General features: G+C 49.4%; 4 protein-coding genes across 9 annotated transcripts in view; 1 reads left to right on the forward strand and 3 right to left on the reverse strand.

The window, feature by feature from the left end:
* The window catches only part of LOC125956272 (putative uncharacterized protein DDB_G0271606), an 18,987-nt gene extending 16,777 nt beyond the window's left edge, over window positions 1–2,210 (reverse strand). For all 6 annotated transcript variants that reach the window (XR_007469163.1, XR_007469162.1, XM_049687984.1 and 3 more), the window contains exon 1: window positions 1,682–2,210. Coding sequence is in view for 4 of the 6 variants with exons in the window: in XM_049687984.1 (XP_049543941.1) it covers window positions 1,682–1,786 (105 nt within the window). In the remaining 2 variants the exon portion in view is untranslated. The remainder of the gene's footprint in view (window positions 1–1,681) is intronic.
* Window positions 2,211–2,367: 157 nt separating this feature from the next.
* Window positions 2,368–3,006, forward strand: LOC125956344 (protein anon-73B1). Its single transcript, XM_049688101.1, has 2 exons — window positions 2,368–2,587; window positions 2,657–3,006. The coding sequence occupies exons 1-2, from the start codon at window positions 2,429–2,431 to the stop codon at window positions 2,759–2,761; spliced, it is 264 nt and encodes an 87-aa protein (XP_049544058.1). The 5' UTR covers window positions 2,368–2,428; the 3' UTR covers window positions 2,762–3,006.
* On the reverse strand, window positions 2,872–9,545 carry LOC125956282 (uncharacterized). Its single transcript, XM_049688004.1, has 3 exons — window positions 8,494–9,545; window positions 7,136–7,208; window positions 2,872–5,041 (listed from the first exon to the last, which is right to left on the reverse strand). The coding sequence occupies exons 1-3, from the start codon at window positions 8,554–8,556 to the stop codon at window positions 3,261–3,263; spliced, it is 1,917 nt and encodes a 638-aa protein (XP_049543961.1). The 5' UTR covers window positions 8,557–9,545; the 3' UTR covers window positions 2,872–3,260.
* A 542-nt stretch (window positions 9,546–10,087) lies between these two features.
* The window catches only part of LOC125956302 (uncharacterized), a 3,932-nt gene continuing 1,519 nt past the window's right edge, over window positions 10,088–12,500 (reverse strand). The window contains exons 2-6 of the mRNA XM_049688034.1: window positions 12,389–12,500; window positions 12,027–12,317; window positions 11,339–11,827; window positions 11,033–11,274; window positions 10,088–10,951 (exon numbers count right to left, since the gene is read on the reverse strand). The exon at window positions 12,389–12,500 is cut by the window's right edge and continues 229 nt beyond it. Coding sequence (XP_049543991.1) covers window positions 10,600–10,951; window positions 11,033–11,274; window positions 11,339–11,827; window positions 12,027–12,317; window positions 12,389–12,500 — 1,486 coding nt within the window. The 3' untranslated portion in view covers window positions 10,088–10,599. The remainder of the gene's footprint in view (window positions 10,952–11,032; window positions 11,275–11,338; window positions 11,828–12,026; window positions 12,318–12,388) is intronic.

Consider the following 12,500-nt stretch of genomic DNA (forward strand, 5'->3'; position numbering starts at 1 on the left):
CAGTGGATTTTGTTGTTTGTTAGACTCATGTTTGGGGACTCTTTGAATCGATCCATTTTAGCCAAAACAAAAAAAACCACCAAACAAATTCCATTGATAAACCGACAGCAACGCAGCTGAAAACAACAAGTATCGCAATTATAATTGAATCATCTGTTTACCATTTACCGGCGAGAGTACGCCAACTTTGTCAACGCTTGTTCCAATGTGAGCTAGTTGCTGGCTAACGACCTCTAATTGGTCGCGTAAGTACGTTGCTTAGTTTGAGGGGCAAGTAAGGCAGAGTTTTTGGTACGCATAAATTGTCGCTATGTCACTGCGATCGAAAATAAAAAAGGCGATAGATGATCGCGCACACACGATCAGCAGGCGTACAAATCCTTCAGGCCCAGGGCTTTGCCTGAACTTGATTTCAACAGCAAAGCGGTCCTGTCTATGTTCACTTCCGTGCTTAGATCGTGTTGATGTGGGTTGGAGCGCCTTCGCGAAGAAGTCATTCACAAGAGCTAATCCTTTGGTTTTACCCAATTTGGGAACAGGTTTAACCACTGATTTAGCGTCGAGTGCAAGGTTGGCGACTCGATTAATCGCATTTCAAATATCGCATTTCCCATCCTTGCCGTCATTGATCGTTCTTTTTGGTATCCTTTGGATCCACTGTTTCGTGCTAGCGAGCGTGACTTTGCTTCACGCCCGCAACTTTGGCTGGCTTCAAGGTACGGCCACAACACAGCCATAAACCAGTGGCTACAGCACCGCGCTCCGTCGGTCAACCACCGATTTAATCGATATGGTACACACGTGTGTGCTTGAGATTGATGGTGTAAATAATGAATAGCAATCAAATATGCGGTGCGACGCGGCATGGGGTGTAGGGGGTGGGCTCGACGTGCGTTATGTAAAAACAGGTAAAGCGCAATGACTAACACCACCACCATTGGAGTGGGTTCGGTGGTTCTCGTTGCCTTTCAACGCATCGCGGCTACTTCGATTGGAACGGGAAAATTGAGTTTTTCCATTTGCGTGACCGGTTGGCTGAAGGCAGCGGAGAAGTTATTGAATAGCAGCAGCATGGACACAAAATGTCAGCAGCAGTAAAAAGTTGATAACAAAAATCGATCTTATCAAGGACCGCCGCCCTTGTCGTCCGATCCCGCACACGCAGGATCCCGACCCTGCACCAGATATGACGTGCTTCTCCCTCCATCGCAGCATGCCCATAAACCGTGTGTGCGCGTGCACGACGGTGAAGGACTTTTCGTGAAAACGTGAATGTTGACGAAAGTGGCCATCGTCACCAAGATAGACGGTCTTTTCGCTGTCGTTATCGTTCTTCTGCGTGCGGTGCGTGCACACCACTTTCGGCGGGGGTGGGGATCGCTGTGTTTGAGATAATTAGCGCCAGCAGGAGCGGAGCAAAGTGTGTTTCCTCGAAAAACACACCACTGCCGACCGACCGATGGCGGCCATTTTTGTTGCGAGACTTTCGCTCTCTCCCTCTATCACGTTATCGCTCACGTGCTCGCCTTCTCTGTCTCTCACTCGCTCTGGTGGAAACGGACGGACCGAGAGAGGATCTTTTTGGGTTAACGCACAGCTGGCAACAAGGACGACCCTAACCGAAAACATCGTGCGCCTTCGTTCGTCCTGAAAATGATCTAAACAACAGCATCACACTCACCGTGCTCCACGAAATCAGATCATTCGTTTCCGCATCCTCGACCAGGCGCCAGAGTTTCGCCAGAAACGCTGGTACACCTGCACCCGTCTCACTGAACGTGTGCATTTTCGCAACAACGCACTATTTTCCCCTTTTCTACTTGGTGGTTTCACACTGCGCCCGTGCCGTTGTTGTTATTGATATTGGGCCCGACGATTTTCACACACTCTTTGCACCACACGCACACACCGGTAATACCGTGCACGCGCGCGCCCACACTCTCGAACGCACTTCACACACGACGACGACGTGCAGCGCACAGCACAAGTCGGCCACACTGATGAAATAGCAAATTCCTCCAACAAGGCAGCACAATTCAACTGTCTGCTCACTTTCTGTTAGCGGATTTCTTTCGAGATTTCGATATTTCCACTTGTCTGTATGTCACACTCGCGCACACGTACAATTCGCGATGAATATCGGAGGAAAATTAAATAAAGACCACAAAAAGCGCAGAACCGTGCGCAACGTGAACTATCTTCTTTCGCTTTCCAACTTCGACTCCACCTCCTCGCCACACCTCGTGTGTTTTTTTTCCAATTCTGTTGGGCGCGCGTTCAGAGGTCCGAGTTGGCGGCTCGAGAAATTAGTCGATCGAATCAGCGCGTGAAAATCGATGAAGTTGCCAAAACAATCGAGCAATTGAAATCACGGCAACAAGGTCGGAAAATCAACGAAATCCGCGACTGGAGTTTCCACGTACCGAAAATGAGTGCAACGTTGGTGAGCATCGCCGAGGAGGACTTTTTTGGCACCGTCATTCGCTATGGTTTGTATGTAGGAGCGATTTTCCAGATGGTTTGTCTGGCCGCGTGTATCGTGCTGCCGGACTCTTCGAACGGCGATCCCGGGAGCTGGTCGCCAAAGGTAAGAGTGACCGGGGAGGTGCTGGGAAAGAAACGCAGGAACTTACTTACGATTCGCCTTCGCTTGCAGAACAACGACAGCGAGGACTCGAGCTCGGAGCACTCGTCACCCCAGAATACTCCCAGGAGACCGTACCACCGGAGCCGCAAGCAGGACAAGAAGAAGCGTCGCTAAATGGGAACCGGATTCGGCTGGCTAGTGCGGCCACGTACTTACTCACATTACTTACATTCCAAGTACTACTGAACGTTCCGATCGATAAATACTCAATCGAGCAATCCCTGCTATACCCTAGTGATCTCAAACCATTCTACTAGCGCTGCTGGACGATCGCTAGATCGTCGTTTACTTAGTATTCTCTTCGTATAGATGTGTCGTAGAAGTAATCGCTGATAAATGTATTAATATGTAAAATCCCATCCTTAGAGTCGCGTTGCTTTGCTTTCTTTCATTGAGACAAAATTAGCAATAGGGGTGGGACGGGTTCACTAATCACAATTTTCTAACATTGATTTATTGCAAAACTTCGAACCCATCTGCCGATGCGTTCAAAATCCGTTGACCTCGGTATAACAAAACAACTGGTAGAGGGTAAGTAGAAACGTATAAGCACCGTTAGCCAACTTACTTCCTCGTAAAGACCTAACACAAAGCCGGTAGCACCAAGGCACCTCTAGGATGTGCCCACCTTCGAGTGTATCTCGTTCTGGGCACATTTCATTACGGCCAACGCACCCTTCGCGATCAGGTCGTGGGCCAGATCGTAACCAAGCTTTTCGCACCGTTCGAAAACGGTTAGCTCAATGAAGGCATGCCGGTGCATACCACAGAACAGCTGCTCGCTGTTGTCCTCCAGTTTTGGCTCCGGACCGAGCTGTCGCCTGTCGAGATTTTCGTTGTAATCGAGCACCTTGGCGGCGAGGAAGGGACACTTGTCGGTCGGGGGCAGAATCGACTTGTTCCCCTCGGTGGTTCCATCGTGCCTACGATCTCCATTACCGTCGTTGGTTGGCTTCAAATCCGGTCTCGTTTCAGCATCCTTCGTTGGCTTTGTCTTCGCTGCCATTGGACAACCGGCCATAGCGCCGGCCAGCAGTAAGTCCACCTTTTCCTCGGTGCTCACGAATGGACAGTCACCCATCACTTCCTGTCCGACCGGGAAGTGTGTGCTAGGACAAAGTTCCCCATCATCCTTCTTGGCGTTTGTCTCGATAACCGTGTTGCCCTGCAGCTCGTCGTCCACTCCGTTTCCATCCGCTGAGGTCGACTTCCGCGCCTCCGTCACGATCTTGGTCAGTTCCGAGGAGTACGGACACTTTTTGAAAAGCTCACCGTGAATGTCGATGAATTTGCTCAAATTTAACCGAGAACCATCTTTCGAACAGCCTGGCAGCAGCACATCGGTGTCGCGTATGATTTCCGGACTCTTGCGTTTGCCCTGCAACTGCTCGTGATCGATGGGACACCCGGTAATGAGTGGTTTGGTAGTGTCCGATGGCGCGGCTCCATTTCCATCGTTCGCATGATGATCACCACCGCCGCCATCGGCACCGTTATCTTCGTCGTTCACCTTTGCCTTCTTCTTCGGTGGCGTAGTGTCGATCACACACTTGTGGTCAGCCGCACTTAGGTCAAGCGTACACTCGCCGCTCGTTCTGATCTCTGTTTTACCATCGAGACTCCAAACGGCACCTTCGACCTGCAGCTGGAATGTGCCTTGTTCGGTATCGACCGAAGAGCGCTTACGTTGAACGTTGCTGCTGTTGTTGTTGCTGCTATCGCTATCGGCCTGCCGCTTTAATTCCGTTCGAACGGCTACCGGTGCACTGCAGCCACCACCGAGCGTCCGAAGGAAGCTACGCTCGGTCAGAATGCGGCACTGCGTCTCTAGATGGCACAGTTTGGCCAGCATGCCCAGAATGTACTCATCGTTTGAGCGACACTCTACGGCCAGTGCGCCCTGACCGACGGCATACAGGATTTCGCTGGGTTCGATCACCTGATCGATCCGCTCGTTCCAGCCCATCCGCACGAGTCCAGCCTGCGCCAATATGATGCCAGCAAACTTGGACGCATCGGCATCGAGCTTGGCGAGGCGCGTATTGAGATTGCCGCGGATGTCACAAACGTTCAGGTGACGATAGTACCGGGCCAGCTGTGCCGAACGGCGCAAGGACGAGGTGCCGATGAGGGAGCCTCGCGGAAGACTCGCTAACGTGCTACCGCGGTGACGTTCGTTCAGGACGAGCGCATCTCGAGGATCTTCCCGTTCGAGTACGGCCCCGATCGCCATCCCTACCGGCAGCGCGGTCGGTAGATCCTTGAGCGAGTGGACAACGAAATCGACACCTCCGGTACGGAGCGCATCCTCGAGGTCCTTGGTGAAGAGCGATTTTTCGCCGATCTTTGGCAGCGATTTGTTTAGCACCCGGTCACCGACCGTGGTCATAGTATCTGTGAATGAGGAGAAGGAAAAACGAGAGAAAAAAGAAGAGATTGATAAGTTCCTTTTGTGCCAAACAAATGTTTTGCAATACATTTTACAATGCCGATAGAGCACCGACTGCGCCTTTGCGAACGTTATCAGAGTGAAGTGTGATTGCTACTTAATTAACCGCATGTCGGCATCGGCATTGCAACACTATACACCTTGACATGACCCAGAGGTACCTGGGACCAATCTCATACGAATCGCGATGCCTTTCGACCTCTCGTGATTGTGCAATAATTATTAGGCCCGGAGGCTGGTCCATTGTCCATACGAGATTGAACGCGAAAGAGTGACGTGGAACGCGCCAAGGGCAACTTATTCTTCTTAACGCGATTCGAATAGATCGCACCGAAATGTGGGCATGAATGGCAAATCCGAGAGCCACGTCTCAGAAGTAGGCCACAAAGCGCCTAGTAACGACATTGCCATAAACTTCGCCTCCCCAGCTGCGGACGACGACGAGCCTTTCTAAATCACAAAAAAAAACAAGTTTCACCTTCGAAGAGGTCAGTGGAAGGTTGTGCCAGCGAGTTACATTTCCAATAAAAAAATAAATAAAAACAACGGCCACCTTCTACTTGAATTATCTTAGATTTGGCCAGCGCTCAAGGTCAATTCCCTAGGTTCCAGGTGTCCAAAGAAATTCATCATAAGCAGGTGGCTATACTTATATTTCTCAATGAAAGGCGAATGATCGGTGATCCTCATTTGCATAATAACTCGATTACACCTGCCAGACCAGTGACCAGTAATTCTGAATCCAGTAGGCCGTAGTGTCGCAAAACTTCTAACTTTGCGCGACAGAGTCTCACGCTGGAATTTGTCTGTCCACTGACGTAACAGACGGTATGTCTGTGGCAACATTGTGGTCAGTAGGTGCAGCGGAACCCTTCGCTGGAAAAAGTTGCATGCGGCAAAGGAGAACAAACTACAGGCTATGCGGTGAGCAGGCAAATGACAAGACAACTCGACGGGATCGTTGCCACAGGCCGTGTGTGCCCGCTAATCATAGTGCGCGCGATGCTTCGAATAGGTTTACGAGTTGAACTCATTTCATAGGACAAAGTGTTGAGATGAGCTAACAAGAATGTAGCAACGATGTAACCAGTGACAGAGACTGTGTTTTACATTTACAACTCTAAAAAGCGGAAAAGGAAACGAAATAAATGAATTGTGAATTACTCAAACGTTAAGTAACAAATCATAAGTGAATGAAACAAATTATATTAAAAACGAAGAACAAACAATAAGGAATTAAGAGAAAATTAAATATTGAATGCAAAAATTGATTTAACAGTAGGAAAATAACTATTCTCTTATATATCTTTTGTTATGATCAAACTATGATTTCAGAAGCTAGTATTTGAAACATGATCATTGCTCATTGGTTGCCAAACTCTGTATAAAATCAGAGCAACAAGGTGAGACCGAATAGTTAACAGAAAGTTTTCTAATAATAAAGCACAATACCTAACAGTCGTTAATATCCGAAATATTCTAATAACATGGACCATTTAACCTTGGGCATTAACCAGACACTGCTGTTGATAGCATCTTACAGCTCCAAAGCAAAAACAACCAGCTTCGTGAGGTAGCGAAGCTGATCGATTGAATATCATTGCCTGTGGTTCAATCCACCGGTTGTCCCTCCCTTCACCCCCTCTTACCAACCCGGTAGCCATGGAGAAGTTCACGTTTGCACAAGTGTGCTTATCGGTACACGCAAAACTTATCGACCGTACCCCACCGATATCACATCAAACAACCACAATTGTTCCGGCGTGCAGCGGACCCGTCAATCCCGGTTCTTCGTGACCGAGCACAACGGCGCGCGACCGTGCTGAGTGTGCGTGCGTCGCGATAGGAGCAGGAATCGCGACGACCACACGGCAGCATGACTTTCAGAAAACGATACCGCCACCTTCCACTGCCAATTATGGAGATTCTCCTTCAGGGCTTTCGTATTGAATCTCAAATTGAATCTAAAGCAAGCATAGTGTGCTGTGTATGCTTTGTGTCCATTCTGTCGTCAGCATGCATCGTCCGCCGATACTTACGTATCTCGTACACCACATCCGGATTGAGCTTCTGGAGCTGGGCAATGACGTGCTTGGTTTGAGTGAGGGCCAGCTAGAATGAAAGTAGGAGAAGATGAGAACAAGGATGAGCAGAGCTATTCTGGAGCCGGATTTGAATTACAATTTAAAGCACACATTTCAAGGCGGCGATCGTTGAGTGTGTAAGTAACGGGAGGTTCAAGGCACGCAGCGACATCCTGGGTCAAATGTCGGTTTTGTAATTTCAATTGGCCAGCTCAACCCATCCAACAGAACTGACTACACCATAAGAGCGGACCGCCTGTCCGGGGCGGCGGCGGTTGGTGCGCTCATATTTTAATGCAGTTTCGTGCCGGCTCCAACGACAACTGTCATGCTAATGACTGGATGATGACGGTCTTCTCCGCTGGCAGACGGATTGGATAAGGGAACACGATTGATAATTAAGTTCTATTTAGGCGCATGGCCACCGTCGTCGACGCTCCATTGACCAATTATCATTAGGGAGAAGCCCATTAAATCGTGCCAACCCATCACGGAAACCACTATGAAGTATCTGGGAATAGATCGCTCGCTAATGCAAGCAACGGAACGTTATAGCGTTTTTATCAATCGCTTGTAGTGGTTTGTGGTATAAACTGTAGTGTTTGTACAAATTTTGCCGTAACAGTGCTCGCTAAACTTTCGAAGAAAACGAATTCAAGTGATGCGCATCAGCTGACGATTTCACGAGCGATTTATAGTGTCTGATTATATGAGCATTAAACTGGGCAGATAACTCGCAGTTCGTAACGGCCATTGATTGTGACTTTCAATGTTACGTTACTCCGTATGAAGGAAAAGAAGGCGCTATGGCAATCACAATACACCAGGCTCTATATGGTTTGTACAGGTGAATCAATATTTATATTTTTTCCTCTCGTGAGATGAGCTGGAAAATGTGAGACATAACAAATCTCTTTTTCGACTTTGAGGCGTTCAGCTATCCTCGAGGCTTCTTCTGGACTCCTTTTTTCAGGAAGCCCTTCAAATGCTCGTCGTCCTAGCTTGGCATCTTAGCAACCCAACGAATCTCCAGATGAAGCCCAATTTCATTATCGAATAGCCATTGTATGGTTTCATAGCAACGATAAGAGAGCATTGTGCACGTTTGCTTTGATCGTACGTGGAATGCACCATCACGATGATACGAAAGCCATGAGTTTCATTTTCATTTGCTCCAGCATGCAAACTCCACGCGCCACCTTATCTGTACCGGCCCTTTTCCAGTAACATATCTCCTACAGGGGGGACTACAGGTAATTCTTAGGCAAATAAATAGTAACGACGGCGTGTCTGGTGTGTATGGGCTAACTTACCTCACTTTTACGCGATCCTACGCGGATCGTCTTCTTGGCGCGATCCTCCTCGGTGGTACTCATGGTGGCAGTGCAGAGCAGAGGCAGTGTATGTTTCACAGAATACCAGTTCGTAGCTGAGCAAGTTCACAATTGGATCACAGATCGGTCCCGATTTTCACTCTGTCCACGAACCTTTGACAAAAACTTTTGCCGAAAGGTATTGGTCCCTGTGCTAGTACAGCACCGTCGCCTCGTTCGTCACCGTTTGGCCACCGAAAAGGATTGTGTAATGGTCACGAATCGGTGCGATCTTAGGTCACCGCACATGTGGCCACAGTAAACGTGGATAGTGGCGGGGTGGAAGGGTCTCGCCGTGCAATTCACTCAATTCGTGCCGTTCCACTGCTGCCGGGAGGTGAAAGTCGTCGTCGTCACGTTTTTTGCTGTGCACCTCCTTCTACTGTTGCTGCTGTTACTGATCATGCAATCTTGTCTTTGCTCTGGCACGAACTCGAACCAGCGCACTTGGGAATTCTTGGTGAAGCCACCTTGCGCAGGGATTCCGTGTTACTAACTGAACGGTTGCTAGTCGTTTAATGATGCTGGAATCTCAACTCCACGGTACTAGAAGCCCAGCAATCCCGTTAGATTTGATCTGGGGGATGAGGGCGCGATGGAGCTAAGCGAAGACGGCTAGCGAACGAGCGAGAAGACGATAAGCGGGCACCCCAAGATGCACCAACCGGATTATCACACGAAACTGGAATGCGCCGCCGGGATACCTTTGGTTCCCGAAATCGATAGTTGCACACACCAAGGCACACGCACAGAACTGGGAACGGTGATAAGGGAAATGTTTACATAATATTCGCGAATTACACAAACGATCAGCACACACGCACGATACGGAACCACGAGGATGTTGATGGGGGAACGGACCGTGCTGTAGGGGACTCCACCGTGTAAGTTCACAAGGCGCGGTGTGGGCAAAGACCTCCCGTTACGCGGTTCCGACGATCTTCGAACGGGTTAACTCCCCCCTCCTCTCCTTTCCAACAGCTCACGCAACGTGGTTTTGACACCCAGCGAAAGAGAGGCAGCAGACAGAGCAGGACGGCGATTGGTTTCAAAACTGAACAGGAGAGAAAGAGAGAGAAAGAGAGATTTGCCTATGCAGCAATCGCAATGTGTTTATAGGCCTGCGTTCGCGAGAAGATCGTTTGAAATCGCGGTTATTTTTGCTATACCGCCAGCAAGGGTGTTACTTGACTTGCTAACTTTATTGTCACGGCTTCATCCCGCACCACGATTCTTCACGGTCGCCATCCCACATCAATCCGCACTCCAGCGCTGAACAAACAAAAACTCAGATATAAATGGAAAACGCATACGAGAACGAGCGCACGGGATGCCCGCATATGACGCACGCTAACCACTTAGATCAACTTCAACAACCTTACAACAGTGGCTTACTACGCACTAAAAATAGTATCGCTTGGAGGAATCACATTAGGTACTACTTATAGCGGCTAGCGATGCACTACTTGGATGTATCTGCTCCAACCAAAACTAAGCTGCACGCCGATGAGCCTGTGGTACAAAGAAAAATAAATCATGCGGCTCAACCAATGGAAGGCCCTTCGTTTATTATGATTTAAAACCATATTCTTTTGCTAGCACAATGTATACACGCGGGCACAACCGTATACGATAATGTACGATGAACGGTCTTCTTAAGTATCCTTAGTTTGGGTGCTGGTTTGCTTTTCATTCTATAAAATATCACACCATTTTGTTGAAACCTAATGCAAATGGAACTGAAATCTACTACCTATAGCACCCGCACCCTCTTTCTCTCTGTGCTTCTACTTGTCTGTCTGTTTTTCCCTTTTACGTCTCGCGGCCCAAGGCACAAGGATTTCACGCAAAGAGCGTAGTATTTGCAACGAAGCGAATTGAACTAAGTACCAGACTCGTGGCCGTTGCGAAAATCAATGGTATTCCAACGGCAAATCCCATTCTGCAGAAGCAATGGTTGGATAATACTTCGCGCCCAAGTACATAACCGCTCCGGCATTAGACTAATTGGAAGGGGTATTGGGGGTTGCAGTGAGCTTACGAGAACTACTTAGATGAATTGTTATAGTTCGGACGGCCACCGAGCTCGAGCAGATAGCGATCCGGATGATCCATCCAGTCGGCGGCAGTCATCTTGACTGTGCGTTGCCGTTCCGCCTCCCGGACCTGCCACTTCTTGATGTCAAGCTGCACATCGCGCTGCTGCTGGTTACCGCAACCCCAAACCTCGATCGACAGGATGCGATGTTGCAGCGCACGGTATTCGAGCCGCTCGAAGTGCTCATCTACGATCAGGATCGGTTTGCGGGGATCCGAACCGGCACGCAGTCCTTTCGGATAGCCACGTATGTGCGTGTTCAGGTAGAGACTTTTCGGTTTCTTTTCCAGCATCTGGAATCTGGAACAAGAGTTACAGAGAAAGATTGAGGGCGTCACCGATCGCACTGGACTGCAGGCTTATTGAAGAGGGCATTCTTACTTTGGAAGTAACTGTAAGCAGCAGCTACCCTCGTCGCCGGTATACAGATGCGTTTCGCGCCATTCGTTTGGATTCGCCACGCAGAACAGCAGATCGTCTTCGCAACGGAACAGAATCAGATTCGGGCCACGATAGCCGAGCACATGGTGCAGGAAACGGTTGGTACCTGCCCCGTCGAGCCGCGAGTCGTACAACGATGTCCAGTGCGACGGTACCATCGACAGCAGTTTGGCTAAGAATATCTAAACATGGAAGCAAAATCCTGTCAGAATACCAGCTGGAAAGTACCATTCTGTAGAACCGTACGTGAGAGGTCAGGTTGGATGAATTCGAGTGGACCGGTGCCGGGATGGATTGCGGTTTGCTGTAGAGTGGTGGTAGCGAACCTGCCAGCAACCATGCTTCCGAGAGGGGCAGCAGCGGCTGCTGGTTTTTCAGTCGTTCCCGTTCCTCGTCCGTCAGCTGTTTGCCGACCGCTCCTGGGCCGGTTCCAGCCGTTACCGTCTCCTTCGCGAACGGATTCACCTTCTCAAGGATCGGTGTTTGCAGCTCGAGTCCATAGCTGGCCTCCCCGGCGTTAATAGCGCTCACCGAGACGACCGTTTCACTGTTGCTGGCCATGCTGCTGTCGATGATTGTCCGATGGGAGGTGCTTAGTGCGTGCACACAATACTTGTGGATCGGTGGCACCAAACGGGGCACATTATTCTCCAGCCAGCGGCAGATGTAGCCCGGGCTGAGCGATTCCTTCGAGAAGAAGCACGATTGCACCACGGAATCGAGCGTACGGTTTAGCTGCATAGAAAGGTAAGAAAGAATTGTGTCACTTTCGCTGTTACACAGCCTTCAGTTAAGATATTCTAAATTCATCGACATTTCTTATCCTACCGAATACTCATCATCCTCTATCTGATAGTTTGCAGCATAATTAAAAGAATATCTAATGTTTAGACTTTGTCGTATGCCGTACCCCTTGACTTGTGTGCATTCTTACCAGTCGACACGTTTGCGGTCCGTCCGAATAGTGCGCCATCGCAAGATTGTAGCAGGTGCGCAGCAAACTCTTCAGATTCTCCGGCTTAATCAGTTCACTCTCGCTCACCAGATCACCGAACATCCGTACGTGTGTCTCGAGAATGACGGAATCGTCTAGTAGGCCTAGAAACTTTTCACACTGCTGCCGGAACGCCACCAGGCCCAGGTGTTCCGTTTTGGCGTGGCTCATGTGGCGCAGATAGCGAAACAGCTTCAGCCCCAGGTCGGGATACTTCGGAAATACGTAACGCTGAAACGGAACCCAGGGACCATCAGATTAGAGTCTTCTTCCATCGTACCCTCTGTAGCGTCTTGTCTTACCGCGAAAATATCTCCCGTAATGCCCTGATGGATGCCATGCACCTCTTCACACTTTTTCGCCAACATCCGGCCGAGCTTATCGACCGGTTGGAATTGGGTTTGCGTACGGTCC

The sequence above is a fragment of the Anopheles darlingi genome, chromosome 3 (genome assembly GCF_943734745.1).
Source record: "Anopheles darlingi chromosome 3, idAnoDarlMG_H_01, whole genome shotgun sequence".
NCBI lineage: Eukaryota > Metazoa > Arthropoda > Insecta > Diptera > Culicidae > Anopheles > Anopheles darlingi.